Raw genomic sequence first — 18117 nt, 5'->3', positions numbered from 1 at the left:
TTTCGTCGTCCAAAATGGTCGACTCTTCAGCACTTCGATCTGTGATTCCGGTAGCCAAACACTTTCGTTGCCAATTGAAATTTTCTTGTACGCCTGACGACGGAGCGGATCATCTTTTTTCCTGAAAATCAAAAAAATTACGTTAGTTTCAAAAAGTACTGGATCTTATCTTTTTTTAATTTTTTTTACATTTACCTTTTTTTACCTTCACCAGGACCATAGGAACTTTTTTCCTTAAATAAATAATTTGCTGAATAATTAATTAATTTTGCTAAAATATTTTTTGGTACAGTGGGAGAAAAAAGGGGAAAAAATGTACAAAAAAAATTATTGCAAAAAAAGATGTTTTTATTATATAAAAAATATTCTTGTAACTTGAATGACAATGAACAAAAGTTCCTTAAATTCTAATGTGATTTTTATGCTGTGAATACTGTCAAGGAATCGAAATTCCAGAAATAAAATAAAAGATTATGAAAAGTTTCGAAAAACTTATTTTCGAATGAGTATTTTCAATATATATTCACTGGGGGTGTTTACGAATATAATGAAATTTGAGATAAGCTTTTCGTTTTGTCTGATAATCACAGAGATTACAACTATGTAATACAGTGTTCGATTCGTGATTTTTCATATGTTTTTGTAAATTAATGACATTTTTGAATATCCTCTGGCAAATTGAACATTGGAATGCTTTTTCTAAATCGTGATTTTTCATATGTTTTTGTAAATTAATGAAATTTTTGAATATCCTCTGGCAAATTGAACATCGATGTGGTTGGGTAGTTTTGCATTTATTCGTATTCTCCGTAAGTTCACTGGCCTCGGGGGGCTTTAATGATGTTTCACAAATTTCACTCGCGTAAATTATTTTCATTGTTGGCTTCTTGGGAATTGGATTTAAATTCTCCTCGGCTCCGAATGGACAAGTGGTTTTTACGTAGTTCTTGTCGAGCTTGTGCTTCTTCTTCATGTGATTGTAGAGTGTTTTCTCACTGTGACAGAAATTCCCGCAAATAACGCATTTGAACGCCTCTCTCTCGTGATGATTCATGTGGGCTCTCAATGAGGATTTGGAACCGAATTTTTTTCCACAAATGTCGCAAGTTAGTTTATATTCTCGTATGTGTATTCGAATGTGGTGGGTCTTGAGATAACGTTTCCATCTTGTTTGATAGTCGCATAAATTACAGTTGTGTAAAGTGTCTGGGGTTTCGTGGATTTTCATGTGTTTTCGCAAATTTTTCGTGTACTTGAAACTTCTTTGACAAATTGAACAATTGTAGGGTCTGTAATCGTTGTGACTGAGCAGGTGTTCAGTGAGACGGCTCTTTCGATTGAAAGTGTAGTGACAAATTTCGCAGGTGAAAATTGTTTCCGCTTCGCTCTCTTTTGCTGCTGCTTCTTCGATTTCGGTTGGTTGAAGGTCAGTTATCACATTTTCAGTTATCAGTTTTTCGGTCATCAGATTTTCGGTCGACAGATTTTCGGTTTTTATATTTTCGGTTGTCACATTTTCGGTCATCAGACTTTTGGTTGGCACATTTCCGCCTGTTAGATTCTCGATTGTCAGATTTTCGCTCGTCAATTTAGATGCACTGGCAAGATTTTCCAGTTCCTTCAGCTTTGACTCCGGAATCCAGACACTTTGATGTCCGATTATTATTCTCTTGTAGACTTGAATGTGAAGAGGATCGTTCTTGTTCCTGGAACATAATAAAATATTTCAGTAAGAGAAATTAAATTTTTCTATTTAATTAAAAAGCGATTTACCTTTTATTTCTCACTTTTTACATTCTCAGCAAAAATGAGAAAGTCTTGGATTTTTTTAGTTTGATAATAGTGAATAGAAACAAATTTGCCAAAGAAAGAAAAAAGTATTTGTTTGAAATTTTTTTTATTTCCAACTACAAAAGGCAATTGTACAAAAATTATTTCGAGTCGTTAATAATTTTTTCCTGAACTTTGAGAAGAAGATTGTTGATGTTTATCGAGGGTGGTCGGGAATGAACGTCGGCGTGTTTCTTCCGTCTGTGAATCATCATTGGGGTTCTTTGGGTGAAAGCTTGTCCGCAAATGTCGCATTTGTAGGGTCTTGTGCCGGCGTGAGAGAGGAGGTGAAGTTTTTGCGAACTCTCTTGGCGGAATGTCTTGGAGCAAATATTGCAGGTGTAGGACTTTTCATTGGAATGTGTGTGAAGATGTTTTGCTAAATTGTTTCTATTTCCGAATTCCATGCCACAGTGGTCGCAAATAAACTTTAGGTCGTGCAATTGAACGTGATTGTTTAAATTTGTTTGGTTGGCGAATTTTTTGTGGCAAATTTCGCACTCGAAGTCCTTGACAGTGGCGTGATGATTTCGCTTCATGTGAAAGTAGAGTGAAGTTCGGTTTGGAAAAGTTTTGCCGCAAATTTCGCACATAAAAATTCCTTCTTCGTGAGTCTTTATGTGACAAGTGTAATCGGCTCTTAATTTAAATTGTTTTTCGCAATGTTCACAGGAGTAATTATATTCTTGAGTGTGACGGCGAATGTAGTGCGACTTGAGATAGGCTTTTCTTCGCGTTTTATAGTCGCAGAGATCGCAACTGTGCGATGTGTCCGGCAAATCGTGAACTTCCATGTGCTTCTGCAGATATTTGACGCTTTTGAATTTTTTCGAGCAAACGGAACATTTATGAGGTTGATGACTTGTGTGCGTGAACATGTGATTTGTAAATCTGCTCTTACGATCAAAAGTGCGTTTGCAGAATTCACAGGTGAAAAATTGCCTCATTCTTTTTGTTTTTACGGGTAAATTTTCCTTCTTCTTTTCCTTTCTTGCTTCACTGCTTTTCTTCAAGTTCTGTTCCGCTTTTTCCTCATCTTCCTTTTCCGAAATTTCCCCATCCAAAACTTCTTCTTCTTCTTCTTCTTCTTCTTTTAAATGTAAATTTAATTTATCATTTGATTGATATTCTTCATCAACAAAATTTTCGTGCAGATAAATCTCAAAGTGTTCTTCCTTCAGAGGAATTTCGACAAAAACAGGTAAATTTCGATTTATTTTCTCCCATTGTCCCTTTTCCGGAAGATTTTCCTCTTTGATTCTCACCATCGGTTCTGATTTCTTTGAATTTTCAAAATATTCGGCATTTTTTTCCGTCTTCAGTCGCTCTAGTAGATAGCATCTAAAAATTAAGAGAAAATATCATAAAATCAGTTCTTAATTTTTACAAAATTCTCGCATAGTAATCTAACAAAAATTTCGTTCTTAATTCTTAATATTTAAACTTTGGTAGTTTCACTGTTAGCTTGAGAAATTTTCAAATTTTTCCCAAATTTCGGGTTTTTGGAAGAATATTTTCCAAATAGGGGAAAAATAAGACAAATTATTGATCTTATTTTTTTTATTGACAGTTTTTCGATTTTCAAATCAATGAAGAAGTGTTTTTTCCTGAAACAAAAGGATTTAGTCAGTGAAAAGAATACTTTTTTAAAAATCGATTTAAAAAAAAGTTTTGATATTTACCTTTTAGTTTCATTGCCTTTTTCTTGAAGCTAGTGAAATTTGGAACAATTTACGAAAAGCTAATAAATAATATTTAATTTTGATTATTATTCACGTTTTGCGGAAATATTTCTTTTAGTTAAAAAATTCTTTGACAAATTCTTCGACCAATTCTTTGACAAATTCTTCGACCAATTCGTTGACAAATTCTTTGAAAAATTAAAAAAAAAAAATTCTTTTTTAAAAAAAACTGTTGCTTTATAATTTTTCTATTGACATAATTAAAAGAAACAAAAAATATTTATCGTACAAAAATAAGAAATATATTTTCTCGAAAAATTCTATTAAATTACAATATTTTTCTCATAAATAGTTTACTTTGTTTAATGGTCACTGAAAATGTGCTTTATAAGATAGGCTTTGGAGACGAAATTCTTCTTACATTTTGGACATGGAAATTTCGTGACATCTCGTTTTTTAGAACAAGCATGTTCTCGCAGCAAGATTCTAGTTAAAAATTTCTTCTTACAATTTTTACATTGAAATTTTTTGTGTTCATTCTCGTGAACATTTAAAAGTTTCTTTGTCGTGAAACTTTTTCGACACTGAGAGCAAATATTTCGTTCTGCTTCTGCTTCGAATTTTGGCGTTGTCGAAAATTTCCGTCCACTACACACTTCCATATGACGAAGGAAATGACGAGTTTTTCTAAAATGTCCATCACATTTATGACAACGTAGATGGCATAAAATTTTGTGATGAAATACCGAATGATTTCTTAGCCCACATTTTGTGATGAATATTATATTACAAAAATCACACTCCAGATGTTTGTATTTTTTACGCCTTTTCTTCACTGGCATTAAATGTGCTTTAAATTCAAGTTCGGAATTGTAAATTTCATCGCAAAAAAAGCAATCGTTTTTGGTGAGTTTGCTCTTCTTTTTTTTTAAATCACAGTCGAAATATTTAACAGCGTGTTTGTTTGCTAAAAACAGTTTGTATTCATTTTGAAATTTTGATTCTTCATTTTTGATACGACGTTGAAAATCATCTTCTATAACTAGACTTATCTCATGACTATCCATTCCACCATTTCTGGAAAAATAAGAATAATGTTAAATTTATTAAGTAGAAAAAATAATTGACACTGAGGGGAATTCCAATTATTCATCATTATTTATTTCCTTTCTTTTCTGAGGGCGTGGAGGGAAAAATTATTTTTGAAATGAAAATAAGCTAAAAAAAATTTCTTATAAACGAAATTTTGAATTTCGATTGAATTTCCCTCGATTTGTATATTTTTTGGCTGAAAATAATTGTTATCTCGGGATAATGAGAAAAATGCAAGAATTTGATATTGAGAATATTTTATTGTACTTTTATTTCACTTTATCGATCGTATTTGAAGTCAGTTATTCGCTTTCGTAAAGTAGCGAAAGGTGTAAAACAATTTTTACATAAATAAATTTCAGCCTTGGGAATTTTTTACAGAACAAAAAAAAATTGAAAATCGAGAAACGAGAAGAAAGAAAAAAAGATTTTAGAGTTTTTGTAAAACGTTTCTTGCGAGATCGGCGATTGGCGTCGGTGTGAGAAGAGGTGGAAGTGGTCCAGGATGATTTTTTCTGTGCCTAAGAAGACTCGAACGTTGAGTGAAATCCTCATTGCAAACGTCACATTTATAAGGCCTGATACCGGCGTGCGTAAGGACGTGTTGATAAAAATTACTCCTCGAAATAAAAACCTTAGCGCACACTCTGCAAGTCATTCCCGGTTTATGTTTGAGTTTGTGATTCATCAATTGACTGGGTCCCGATAATTCGAGACCACATTCCTGACAAGTGTATCGCTCCTTGTGCATCAATAAATGATTGTCGAGTTTTGTTTTACTGCGAAATTTTTTAAAGCACAAATGACAAACGTAATCCATATTCGATTTTCGTGAACGTTTTTGATGTCGCCACTCGTGTCCCTTGACATCCTTCACAGCCTTGCCGCAAAATCGACAAATTTGAATATTACACATGTGCGTTCTGCCGATGTGAAGCAAAAGATCCAGTTTTAATTTGTACCTCTTGCCACAATGATCGCACATGAATTTTGCCTCAGTCTCACTGTGAACGCGAATGTGATGCTGCTTAAGTCCTTCCTCGCGTTTATATTTTAGATGACAAATTGAACATTCGAAGAAAAAATCACTGCTGTGCGTTTTTCGATGCTCCTCAAGAACTCGGGCGGTGAAATACGATCTCCGGCACAAGTCACATTTATAAGGTCTTTTGTGAACTGCCCTCACGTGCCTCTCAACTTTCGCCTCATCCTTGAATCGTTTCTCACAAAATGGACAAGTATTTCGAAGATTGTCAAGCACTTGATCGACGTCCGGTTCGCTCTTTGAATAAATAACCTTATCGTCAAATCCATGATAGACAGTTTCAATTTTCACGTCAATGTCAATATTTTCATCACTCGTCGCATTAAAAAATGTCTCTTTAAATTCTCTCCTTGGTTTTCGTCTCATCTTCGTGCCATTTCCGGTTCTTCTTCTGAAACACGGACAGTATAGTCAGTGAATGTAATTTCTCGATATTTTTTTTAAAGGAAATTTCGGAACTTTTTTTGTTTTTTTTTCTCGAACTCGCAGTAATAATTTAAGAAGACATAAATCTGTGACAAATTGCAAAAAAAATTCAATAAATTCCCTTTTCCCTTTCTTTAGCAAAAAAAAGGAGAAATTAATAAAAACATTTTTAAGCTCTGAAACAAAAATATATTTGTTAAAAATTAATATTGAGAAATAAAAGAAATTATTTTAGAAATTTTCTAAAAAATTTTCTAAAGAAGTCTTAAAGACTTCTTTTTTGTAACGTAATTGAGATTTTGATTTTTCGCAGGTAAAGACGAAAAGAACGCAATTATTAATATTGAAATATTATTTATTCGGGAAGCACAATAATATTTTATATAAATTGATTTTCTACAAAAGTAAATTTTCATTTAAAAACCAGAATATAGTGTAGTTTTTCGATTAATAACGAGGTAAATTAATAAATTCTTAAGGAATGATAATACAAAATTATTTTATACAAAATACACAGCCTCGAAAATATGCAATAACCATAAACGTGTGAGCATTTAATGAAAAATTCAAGACAAAACTTACATTTAGAGAGTAATAAAAAAAATCATTTTTAACAATATTCAGGCCGACTAGGTTGTGATTTAATAATCATTTTGTGTGTGTGTTTTTTTTTTTTGAGGAATTTAATTTCGAATAAAACTTTTTGAAATAAAATTGTCGATCATATAAAAAATATTTTTGGAAACTTCAATTCTTACACGGAGAGAAAATAAAAATTGTATTAAAAAATTATTTTACAATTTGAGAAAATTAGAAATTTTTTTATACAGAATTAAGAAAAAAATTAAATTTAGCAATTATATTAAAAAGGAAAAGTTAAAGTTCCTTTTAATATTTCGATTCTTTTGAAAAAAGAATTATTTCTAAAAAAAATTCAAGGGGGAAAAATTGAAATATATTGAGATAAAAATATGGAATGATTTTAATTTTTTTTTTTTTAATTAAATTTCGTAACGAGTATTTATAAAATTTTTTTAAATCAAAATTTCGGTATTTTTGCATTTTTCCCACAAATTGTAAAAAACTTTGTAATTTAATATTTATTTTCTTTCCGTGTAAATGAAAAAATTACCAAATTTTTTCAAATAAAAATTGTAAACATTTTTTTTCTTATATTAATAAATTATCTTTAATTAGGCAAGAAATATAATAATTATGCGGAAACATTAAAATTTCTTTTAAATAATAATTCAATTCTTTTAAAAAAAGACTTCTTTCGAGAAAATTTGAATTTTTTTTCAAAAAGAGAATACTTTTGAAAAAAATTTGAATTTTTCAAGGAAGAAAAATTGAAAAAAAAATTAAAATAATGTAAATAATTTACGAAAAAGGAAAAATTCAGAAAATTGGTTTTAAAGGGAGAGTACAACGAATATTTTTAACTTTATCAAGAAAGTAATTTAAATACTATTCCATAAAATTATTAAATTTTTTTTTTAAGTATTATTGAGTAGAAATTTTTGTTTATTTTTCTAACTAATTTCAGACCATAATTTTTATATATAAAAAATAAAAAAATCATCTGAAATTAGGTAGAAAAATGAACAAAAATGAATTTTCAAAGAAAAAAATTGAATAAAAATTTTTTATTTTTAGTTTTTTTTCAAAATTGCTTCAAAAATTGTAAAAATCAATTTTTTCACTCGGCAATTTTTCTGTGAAGTCCAAAAAAATATTCTCCACAAAATTCACATGGATCGCAAAATTTGCTAATTTTTAAAGAAAAAAAAACTTCAAAAAGGAAATAAATATTTTCTAAACATTGAATTCCTCTAAAAAATTATAAAAATTATTTTTTTTCGATTTAAATCACTTTCTCGATATACAGTTAAAAATTTCGTCCCCAAAACTCTCTCCTATTTTCAAAAATAAATTTTCCAAATTTTTATTCCAACTAAAAACAAGGTTTTTGAACAAAAAAAAAAAAAAATTTATACCGCGTTAGATAACAATTCGTCAAATATATAAAAATCTATTTATTCTGAAAGGTCATGCACCAAATACATAGGCAACAATTGTACGAGTGCGCTCTAAAATTCTTAATAACGAAACTTCCACGTGTAACTAATAAATTAATCGTTCGATTAATCAATTATGCTTAAATTTAATATCATTTACGCGTTAACATCACTCTCTCTCTTTTTTAATCTAAACTCTCATCATTGTCTAAATCACTTGATAACGAAAATGGGAAACTTCAATTTAACGAGAAAAAAAAATTTTTGCGAACAATACAAAATTTTTTTTTAAATTGTAATTACAGAAAAAATAGAATTATTTTTTTTATTCGGTCAGGAATTTGTTTTTTTATTCTTCTTTTTCCAATTACTTTGAGTAATTTGGAAGTAAAGTGGCTTCGAGTAGAAATTTGTTTTTTAGTTTCTATTTTTTCTATTTTAGTTTTATTTTTCTATTTACTTTTATTTTTCAATTTAGTTTTATTTTTCAAATTAAGGCAAATTAAACGAAAACATTCGGATATTTATTTACTCCAGTAAATAAATATTTTATTCATTGTCCAAATGTTTTCGTTTAATTTGCCTTAATTTATAAAGGATCTCGGACGTTAAAGATTATTTAACTAATTTTATTTTTCAATTTAGTTTTTTTTCCTATTTAGTTTCTATTTTTTTTTTTCAGGGTAGAAAATTTTAAATTTGTTTTTACGGGATTGTGAAAAAGAGAGACGGAAAAATTAAACACAGGTTGACTTTTGATGAGCGGTGAGATTTCCCTGACAGGAGAAGCCGCGATGACAAATTTGACAGACGTATGGTCGTTCACCGGTGTGTCCACGTCGATGAATAGTGAGTGTTGACCTCTGACTGAATGCCTTTGGACACTGATCGCATTTATAGGGTTTCTCACCGGTGTGTACTCTTCGGTGCATTCGAAGATTTTCCGAGTCGGTGAAGCCCTTTCCGCAAATATCGCAGACATACGGCTTTTCACCGGTGTGAATACGTCGATGTTTCTTGAGATGCTCGGCACTGCTCAAACTTTTCCCACAATAATCGCAGAGATAGAGTTTCGTTGGATTATGACTCTCCTTGTGACGGAACAAAGATCTTTTTGTGGCGAGAACACGACCACAAATATCGCACGCTGTACTCGTGACTTTATTTGCTTTCATCTCGGGATGCATTCGACGGCAATGAGCTGATAATTGTCGTCTGAGGTAGAAGGCGTTGCCGCAAATTTGACAAATGAAGGGTTTGTCGCCGGAATGAATGTTGTAGTGTTCTTGTAGATCGATTGCCTTGCGGAAATGTTTATCGCAATCGGTGCACTTGAAGGGGAGATCGGCCTTGTCGGTGTGGCGGAGCATGTGAATACTGAGGGCGGCGAGAACTGTTGTCTCGTAGTCGCACTCCTTGCACATGTAACTGGGATAGAAATGTGTTTTCTCATGCCTCGTGAGGTCGCGGAAAAGTCGGAATTTTTTCGGACAATGTTTGCAGGTGAGATCGCCGACAGTGTGACGGAGAAGATGCTTTTGATAGTTGCTCTTGTGTCGGAATATTTTGTTGCAGGTTTTACAAACGAATTCCTCGTCGTGCTTTTCCTCTTTTACTTTCAGCGGCGGTCGACCTACGTTATTGGAACCTGGTTTTCGACCTCTTCGACTCGTGTGCTTCTTCATGTGTTTACGTAAATTTACATAGGTCCGAAAAACACGACCACAATGGGCACAGGTATTTTTTCGCTTACCCTTATGCTCTTCCTCGTGATTGTCGAGTTGCTTTTGAGATTCAAAGGACATTGCGCAATTCGAACAGTTGAAGACGATTTCCTCTTCCTCCTCGTCCTCTTCTTCTTCCTCCTCCTCCTCCTCATAGTCATCTTCCTCTATATCGAGATCGTTGCCCTCCTTCTTGATATCATTACCCTTCAGCCTCTCATCATTTCCGCTCGCTTTTGGACTGAAGACTTTCTTTGCCGACTCCTTATCACAATACACATCCGGAATGGAAAGCTGATTGTATCTGAAATGTGAAAATTCGAGGACTACATCAGTCAGTGCCCTTAAATTTCTTTTCCGATAGTTTTTTTTTTTGTTTATTTTTCCATCATTTGACAATCGACTCGTTATCCTGAGAAAATTGAATTTTTTCTTTGCCTGCAAAAAGGAATTTTTCCCGTTTTTTACAGTTTAAATTAAAACAAAACACGAAGCAAAGTTTTGATTCGTTTTTTCTTTCATACAAAGCAACATTTTGATTCGCTATTTTTTACAAAAAAACGAATCAAAATTTTGATTCGTATTTTATGAAAGAAATATCGATATAGCATTTTTTCCAAAATTAACACAGAGAAAAATAATGGCATAGAATCGACGAGTCGATGGTCAATTTCTTTAAATTATTATTATCATCCAAAAATGTGTGCTATTAAAAAAAATAAACTACACAAAAAAATAATGCTTTGTTCGCGAATTATTTTCTTTCAGAAGAAAAAAAATAATAATCGCAAAGGAAATAGCAAAATGAGATATTTTCCTTTGCGATTTCCCCCTTTGTGAAAATCATTTTCTATAAGAAAAAAATGTGCATTATTTTTCTCTATGCTAAAGAATCGTAAATACTGTAAATGCTCGGAAATAAATTTTCAACTTACGCGAAATTTGTATTTCGTATTAAAAAATTCTTTATTTCTTTCTAAATTACATGAGGTAATTTAATTACCCCCCTTTGAGATTTAAAACTACGTAATAAAAAATGTTTCACAATTTTTTATACACTGTAGATATTCGATATTTTCATTTTGAATATTTAAATTTTACAAAATAAAGATTTCTATTTTTGACATTAAAATAGAAATTCAAATAAATAGATATGTAAAAAATAATAGTCGATTAATAATTTGTGTTTGGAAAAGATAAAATATTCAATTTTATTATGATAAAATACAGGGATCACAGTAATTTTTTTGAGTGATTTTATGGTAAACAAGGGGATTTTAATTTTCAAAATCGAAAAAGAGGTAAAATTTTAAAAAGAAGGGACTTTTTGAATTAGGTAAAAAATAATTGTTTTATAGTAGAAAAGTAATATTAAAGATTTCTTTTTACTTCTCTTATTTACAGCTTTTTTAAATCGAATTTTTTTGTTGTTGGAATTTTTCTATTAATTATAGATATTTTTTTCCGTTTTCTGCAATTTTTCTAAATTATAAATATCAAATTTTTTGTTAAAAGCTTTTGTTTTCAACTTTAAAGTGGATTTTTTTTTATTAATAACTGAAGTAAATTGCAGTAAAAAATTAGTAGAATTTACTTCGGACTTGGTTGAATCAAAAATAGTAAAATTCAATTAAATGGTAATTTCTATATAAAAATTTGAAAAACTTGAATCAAAAATAGAAAAATTTAATCAAATGGTAATTTCTTTATAAAAATTTGAAAAATTTATTTTAGAAATAGAAAATTTACTCTAAAAATAAGAATATTACAATTTTTTTTACTATTTTTTACCAAATAACTTTTACTGTTTTCGAAGACAATTTTTTTTTTATAAAAATTTGAAAAATTTACTTCAGCAATAGAAAATAAAAATTTGTAATAGCTATGAATTTTTCTCTACGCAAAGTAAATTACAGTAAAAAAATTAGTAAAATTTACAGTTTGGATTTGGTAAAATTCTCTTCGAGAAATTTTAAATTTGATATTAAAAATTGTTATTTTTACAATAACTTTTACTTTTTTTCGAAGAGAATTTTCTTTTTTCTATGAGTTTTTTCTATTTTTTCCATAATAACTTTTATTGTTTTCGAAAATAATTTTTTTTCGAGAAAAAATTTACTTTAAAAATAGTAAAATTTACTCTTAATATAAGAATTATTAATAGCTATGAATTTTACTATTTTTTAAATAACGTTTATTATTTTCAAAGATATTATTTTTAAATAAAAAAAAATTGGAAAAATTTCCTTCAGAAATAGTAAAATTTACTCTAAAAATATGAATTTTACTATTTTTTACTGTTTTCAAAAAGAAAATTTCTTTTGTAAAATTCAGAAAAAATTAACTTCAGAAGTTGTAGAATTCACCATGAAAGTAATAATTGCCATTAATGAATTCTATTAATTTTGCAGAAATTTCTTTTGTAAAAATAGAATAAAATAATTATTTTTGAAATTAATTTTATACAAAAATTAACTCTGGAATTTAAATCAAGTTTACTTCCAGGCCAAGAAGACTGAACTTATAATAAATATTATTAATTAACTCCGGAATCGGTAAAATTTGTTATTTAAAATCGTTATTTTCAGAGTAAATCGAACAAACCATTGTAAACTTTGTAAATTAATTAAGGTAAAAAAAATTAAATGTAAATTAATTTACATTTGAAATTTATTGAAAATTAGTATTTTAGTAAAATATAGAATTGAATTTATAATAATAAATATAAGTATAATTAGAAATATAATTTAAATTTAATATATAATTTTCATATTCCAAAAACAGGAATTTTTTCAAAGTAAACATTTTTCTGACTTGAAAAAAAATGACTATTTTCTTAGGTAAAAAAAAAGAAGCGGAGTGTGATCCCTGATATTAAATTTTTGTAGAGAAAGTAATAGAATAAAAAATATTCTCTAAAATAAATGCAAATTCAAATTTTTTGCTTTTAATCGCTATGCAGTATCGAGTTTTGCAATATGAACTTTATTGTGTGAATTGAGTGAAGCTCTCGAGACAAAAGACTTGTCACAATTATTGCAGTGATAAGGTCGTTGGCCGGTATGATAACGTTTATGTATAACTAATGTTGAATGTTGAGTGAAAGATTTTCCACAAGTATCACAGGTATATGGTTTCTCGCCAGTGTGCGTCCTTTTATGTACAACGAGTGTTGTTCGTTTATGAAAGGCCTTGCCGCAAATATCGCAAATCAACGATTTCTCCCCACCGTGCAATCGCAAATGATCCTGAAGTGATCCCCTTGACGAGACAGATTTTCCACAAAGATGACAATCGTATTTATTCTCGCCCGTGTGCGATTTCACATGAACAACCAACGAATTCTTATAGGCAAATGTTTTACCACAAAATTCACATTGATGTTTCACTGGTTTAAAATTGGGATCGTGAATTTTTAAATGACGAACCAATGTGTGATTATTGGGAAATGATTTTGCGCACACGTGACAAACATGCTCCTTCGCGCCGTGTTTCACATTCATATGTCCATGTAATTCGGAATTTGTGAAAAATCCCTTACTGCATATCTCACAGTGTCTGGTGTATTTTTCAAAGTGCCTGCGATGATGCGTTGCCAATTGTGAGGCCTGAACGAAACTTCGCCCACAAACGTCGCAAATGAAATTTCTCTCGCGCGTGTGAATTCGCCGATGAACTGATAATGTACTCGATCGTTTGAAATACTTTCCACAGAGTTCACATTCAAATGGACGAATCTCACTGTGAGCGATCATATGACCCTCGAATAAATTTCTTGCTTTAAATTCTCTCGAACATATTGTACATTGATAGACACTTTTTTCTGAATTGAAATTTTTCGTCCTCGATTTATCCGTGATTTCAAGTTTTAATCGTAGTTTTGAATTTGATTTCAATGATTTTTCTTCCCTGGGCGAGGACTTGAAATTTGAACAATTGCTCAATTGATTATTGTTTGCCAGCGTTTTCTCATCACAATCATATTTGGCGATGCGTAAATTTTCATCCCAGATTTTTGAATTTCGGTGCCATCTGCAAATAAAATTTAAAACGTGGTCAGTCCTTTATTCTTCTTCTTCATCATCCAAATTTGTTGCTACTTTTTTTTCATTTTAACATAATCTTGAAAAAAGGAATTTTCATACAATAATCCAGACTTTGCCAATTTTATTCCTAAAAAAAAAATTCGAACGAAAAATTATCTTTTTCTTAAAATCCAAACTTTGTCAATTTTATTCCTAAAAAAAAAAAAAAATTTCGAACGAATTTTAAACGAAACTATCTTTTTTAAAATTCTCTTTCGGTATTAAAGTCGAAATCTTCTTTTATATTAAATTAATCGTTTTGGGGTAAAATTAATTTTTTTGTAAAGAAAAAAATTGCTTCTTCTTCTCGAGCTTTTCAAACAAAAATTTTTAATTTTCTCTTCACAAAATGTTCTAAATTAATTAACAGGTGGTTACTTTAATTTTTTTCTTATTTTACATGTAAAAGTCTCATTTCTCAAACTTACCTCAAAGAAAAACTAAAGAAATTTCAGAGGATTTTTCTATATTAAAATAACACATGATTATTTGTTACAACAATATATTTAGAGAATTAGATAAATGACAATTAAGAGAATAACAAAAATAAGTTTCACATAAATATGTTTCGATGAAAAATAAATCGTTCAATTTTTCACACTTTTGCAGAATGTTTTTAACAATTTTTTTTTAAATAGAAAATAGATTTTCGTAGACAAAAAATTATATAAAATAGTGTTTATTTCAGATCTACTTTTTCATTCTTGCAATTATTTTTTGGTCATTAAATGAATTAAATGGATTTTCTTTTATTTTATTCATTTGTAATTTCCACCGATATTTTTAATTATATTAAGAAAATAATTTAAATATTCCATAAAATGATTTGTAAGGTGAAATTTTTGAGAGGAATTCCATGGTCGGTAAATATTTTGACCCTTTTTGAATTTTTATTTTTCTGAAAAGTTGGTAGATTTTAAAATTCACGCTTAAGTTCATAGAAAATATTTTTTTTGGACTTCACAAAAAAAATTGCCACGTGAAATTAGTAAATTAGAAATGAATTTTTAAATAAAAAAAAATTGAATAACAATGGTATTTTTTTCAGCATTTTCAGTCTAAAAATAATTTTTTTTTCCAAAAAATAATTCAAAAATAGTAAAAATAAATTTTTTGTTGGCAAAAACAAATTATGATCTAAAATTAGTTAGAAAATTAAACAAATTTAAAAATAAAAGAAATTAATTTTTAAATAAAAAAATTGAATAATAATGGTATTTTTAGTGTTTTCAGTGAAAAAAATAATTTTTTTCCCCAAAAATGCTTCAAAAAATGTAAAAATAAATTTTTTTTGTCAAAAACTAATTTTTTAAAATATTTTTTTGTATATAAAAATTATGATTTGAAATTAGTTAAAAAATAAAGAAATTAATTTTCAAATAAAAATTAAATAATAATAGTATTTTCAGCATTTTCAATTTTTTTTTTACAAAAAAAAAATGCTTCAAAAATTGTAAAAATAAACATTTTTGTTGATTTTTCTAATTTTAGAACATAATTTTTATATATAAAAAATAAACAGAAAATTAGGATTTGAAATTATTTATAAAAATAAACAAACAGGGCGGCCGCAAAATTTTATTTTCAAAATTCCCTGACTTTTCCCTAATTTTTCCCTGACTAATTTTTTATTTTCCCTGACTAACAAATTTTTGAATTATTTAATATTCTACATTAAAATGTCCGTTAAAAGGTCCAAACTTATAAAAAATGTGACGTCACCATTATAATGAGCTATATTACAAAAATGTCTAAATAAAAAACTGAATTGACATTTAAGTATCAAAGTTTTTTAATTTGTTGTTTTCTTTCGATCAAAATTCCCTGACTTTTAAAGAATTTTAAAAAATTCCCTGACTTTTCCCTGATTTCCAGTTTTTCCCTGACTTGCGGCCACCCTAAACAAATGAATTTTCGAATAAAAAAATTGAATAATAATCGTATTTTTTAAGGAATTTTCATTTATTTTTTAAAAAAATGCTTCAAAAATAGTAAAAATCAATTTCTTCCTTTGACAATTTTTTTGTACTTTCAAAAACATATTTTTTTACAAAATTATTCATGGATTTCAAAATCTCCCAATTTTTTGAGAAAAATAAGAATTTGAAAAGTGTCTAAATATTTTTTTATCCGTAAGTTTTTTTATAGGATATAATTTTTTTTCCTTTTTTTAAAAATCTTTTCCTTTTTTAAAGATTTTGTTTTTCGTAATTTCTAAATTTTTCGTTTTTCAAATTGTTTTCTGTTAAGTTCTTTTTATTTTCTTTTTCTTTATTTTTTTCCCTCTCTTTTACTTATTTTTAACAACTTTTTTTAGTTTTCCAAAAATATTATTTGGTTTTTTTTCCTTATTTATGGTTTTTAAAGTTATTTCCCGTTTCTTTTTTGAATTTTAGTTTTATTAATTTTTAAAGGTCATTTTTTGTTACTTTTGAGCTCGCTTTTGAGTCTTTTAGTTATTTCTCGGTTTTTTAATTTTTTTATTAATTGAACATACTTATGCGAGTTTGAAAAATATTTTACGACCAATTTAATTTCATGACCATTGAATTTCTCAGAAAACAAAATTATTTTATGGAATATTTAAATTATTTTCTTTATGAAGTAAAAAATTTATGACCTATCTTATTTAATGATCATTGAATTCCCAAACAAAAAATTAATAATTTCAGTGTATATTTAAATTATTTTCTTAATAATAGTTCGAAATATCGGTACACACCCTTCTTGTAAAAAAAATAAAATTATAAAATAGTTTCGTAATATTTACAATTGGCAACAAAAAAAAAAAACAATTTAGAATTAAGTTCAAGTTAAAGATTCAAGTTCTTTAAGTAAAAAAATTTTTTTTTTCATTTACGTTCTTGATGTGATTTCATATGAGAATTTAATGAACCCTGTTGAGTGAATCGCTTCTGACAAACTTTACATTCATACGGTCTCTCGCCAGTGTGCGTTCTAAGATGGACAATTAAATATTTTCTCACGCTAAACGCTTTGCCGCAAATTTCACAAACATGTGGTTTCTCACCGGAATGAATACGAATATGACTTTGAAGATAATTTTTACTCGACACTAATTTATCGCAAATTTTACATTTTATCTGATTTTCGCCCGTATGCGTTTTTAAATGCACTTTTAACGCAGCCTTCCAATGACTCTCGAAATCGCAAATATTACATTTATGCTTCTCCCGTTCGCCATGCGATTTCATGTGTATCTTCAAATAAGTTGCACTCGCATATGACGTATTACAAATATCGCACAAAAACGGCTTCTCCCCAGTGTGCGTCAATAAATGCCTCTCTAAAGTTTGACTCGTGTAAAATCCTTTTTTGCAAATATCACAGAACGTTATGTATTCCTTGTAGTGCTTCTTTTTGTGAAGACGTAAATCGTAGCCGGATACTTTTAATATTCCACAAACGTCGCAAACAAAACGCTTATTGTGTTGCTTACGATGAGTTTTTAAAAATTCGGCAGTTTTGAATGATTTCCCGCAGGAATTACATTGATGGGGTTTTTCGATTTGATGAGCTTTTATTTGATGTTTGTGTAATTTTTCCGCGGTGGCAAATGTTTTGTTACATTTTTCACAATTCGTCCTTTTTTTCTCTTTCTTTTCCTCTTCCTCTTCCTCTTCTTCATTCTCTTTTCGAAAATTAATTTCATTCTCAATTATTTTTTCTATTGGAGAATTTTCCATTTTGACGTCGAAATTTCTTTGGATCTCGTCCGATTCATCGAAACTGCAATCGATTAATTGTTCATTGGGAAATAATTCAATTGTCTCATCCTCAGCAACGTCCACGGACCTGGAAACGATAAAATCATCAGATTTTGTATCTATCAGATTTTATCCGAAGTCAAGTCCAAAAAAGATGAAATTCTTGTTTTTCAGGGTGTCTTCTACTTTCCGGCTTTGTCCTAATTTTTCCCGGATTTTTTTCTCATCAAATTTAAATTTATTTGATTGTAAACATAAATAAATATACAAATGGCTTCAACAATTTTTATTAGAGTTTTTATAGATAAGTAACTATTCTTTTGACGAGTTTTTTAAAAATTTTTAAAAAATATTGTTTTTTTAATACTTATTTTAATTAAAAACTTGGAAAATAATTGAATTAAATCTTGTCTGTTCATAATTATAATTAAAAATTTGATTAATTCAATTTTATTAAAATTATATTAATAATAATTCAATTTCTGCA

At 28.7% G+C, this 18117-nt stretch overlaps 2 protein-coding genes across 15 annotated transcripts in view; both read right to left on the bottom strand.

Moving 5' to 3' along the window:
• Positions 1-18117, bottom strand: part of LOC122511474 (zinc finger and SCAN domain-containing protein 2-like) — a 98067-nt gene that overhangs the window by 50907 nt on the left and 29043 nt on the right. The window contains exon 5 of one of the 14 annotated variants that reach the window (XM_043626723.1): positions 328-1706. The exons of 11 other annotated variants lie outside the window; for them this stretch is intronic. In XM_043626723.1, coding sequence (XP_043482658.1) covers positions 524-1706 — 1183 coding nt within the window. In that variant the 3' untranslated portion in view covers positions 328-523. Of the gene's footprint in view, positions 1-327; positions 1707-1878; positions 3172-8683; positions 10122-18117 lie in introns of those variants that run through there. 2 more of the 14 variants (XM_043626718.1, XM_043626716.1) reach the window with 2 other exon arrangements.
• On the bottom strand, positions 4849-9985 carry LOC122511478 (zinc finger protein 69 homolog). Its single transcript, XM_043626729.1, has 2 exons — positions 9847-9985; positions 4849-6040 (listed from the first exon to the last, which is right to left on the bottom strand). The coding sequence occupies exon 2, from the start codon at positions 6013-6015 to the stop codon at positions 5035-5037; it is 981 nt and encodes a 326-aa protein (XP_043482664.1). The 5' UTR covers positions 6016-6040; positions 9847-9985; the 3' UTR covers positions 4849-5034.

The sequence above is a fragment of the Leptopilina heterotoma genome, unplaced genomic scaffold, assembly GCF_015476425.1.
Source record: "Leptopilina heterotoma isolate Lh14 unplaced genomic scaffold, ASM1547642v1 Lhet_83, whole genome shotgun sequence".
In the NCBI taxonomy this organism is placed as follows: domain Eukaryota; kingdom Metazoa; phylum Arthropoda; class Insecta; order Hymenoptera; family Figitidae; genus Leptopilina; species Leptopilina heterotoma.
The sequence above is the reverse complement of the archived record's forward strand: the minus strand, read 5'-3'. Positions and strand labels throughout refer to the sequence as shown.

Bases quoted from the DNA above. Each gene is read 5' to 3' on its own strand.
- LOC122511478 (XM_043626729.1), bottom strand. From the start codon at position 6,015: ATGAGACGAAAACCAAGGAGAGAATTTAAAGAGACATTTTTTAATGCG.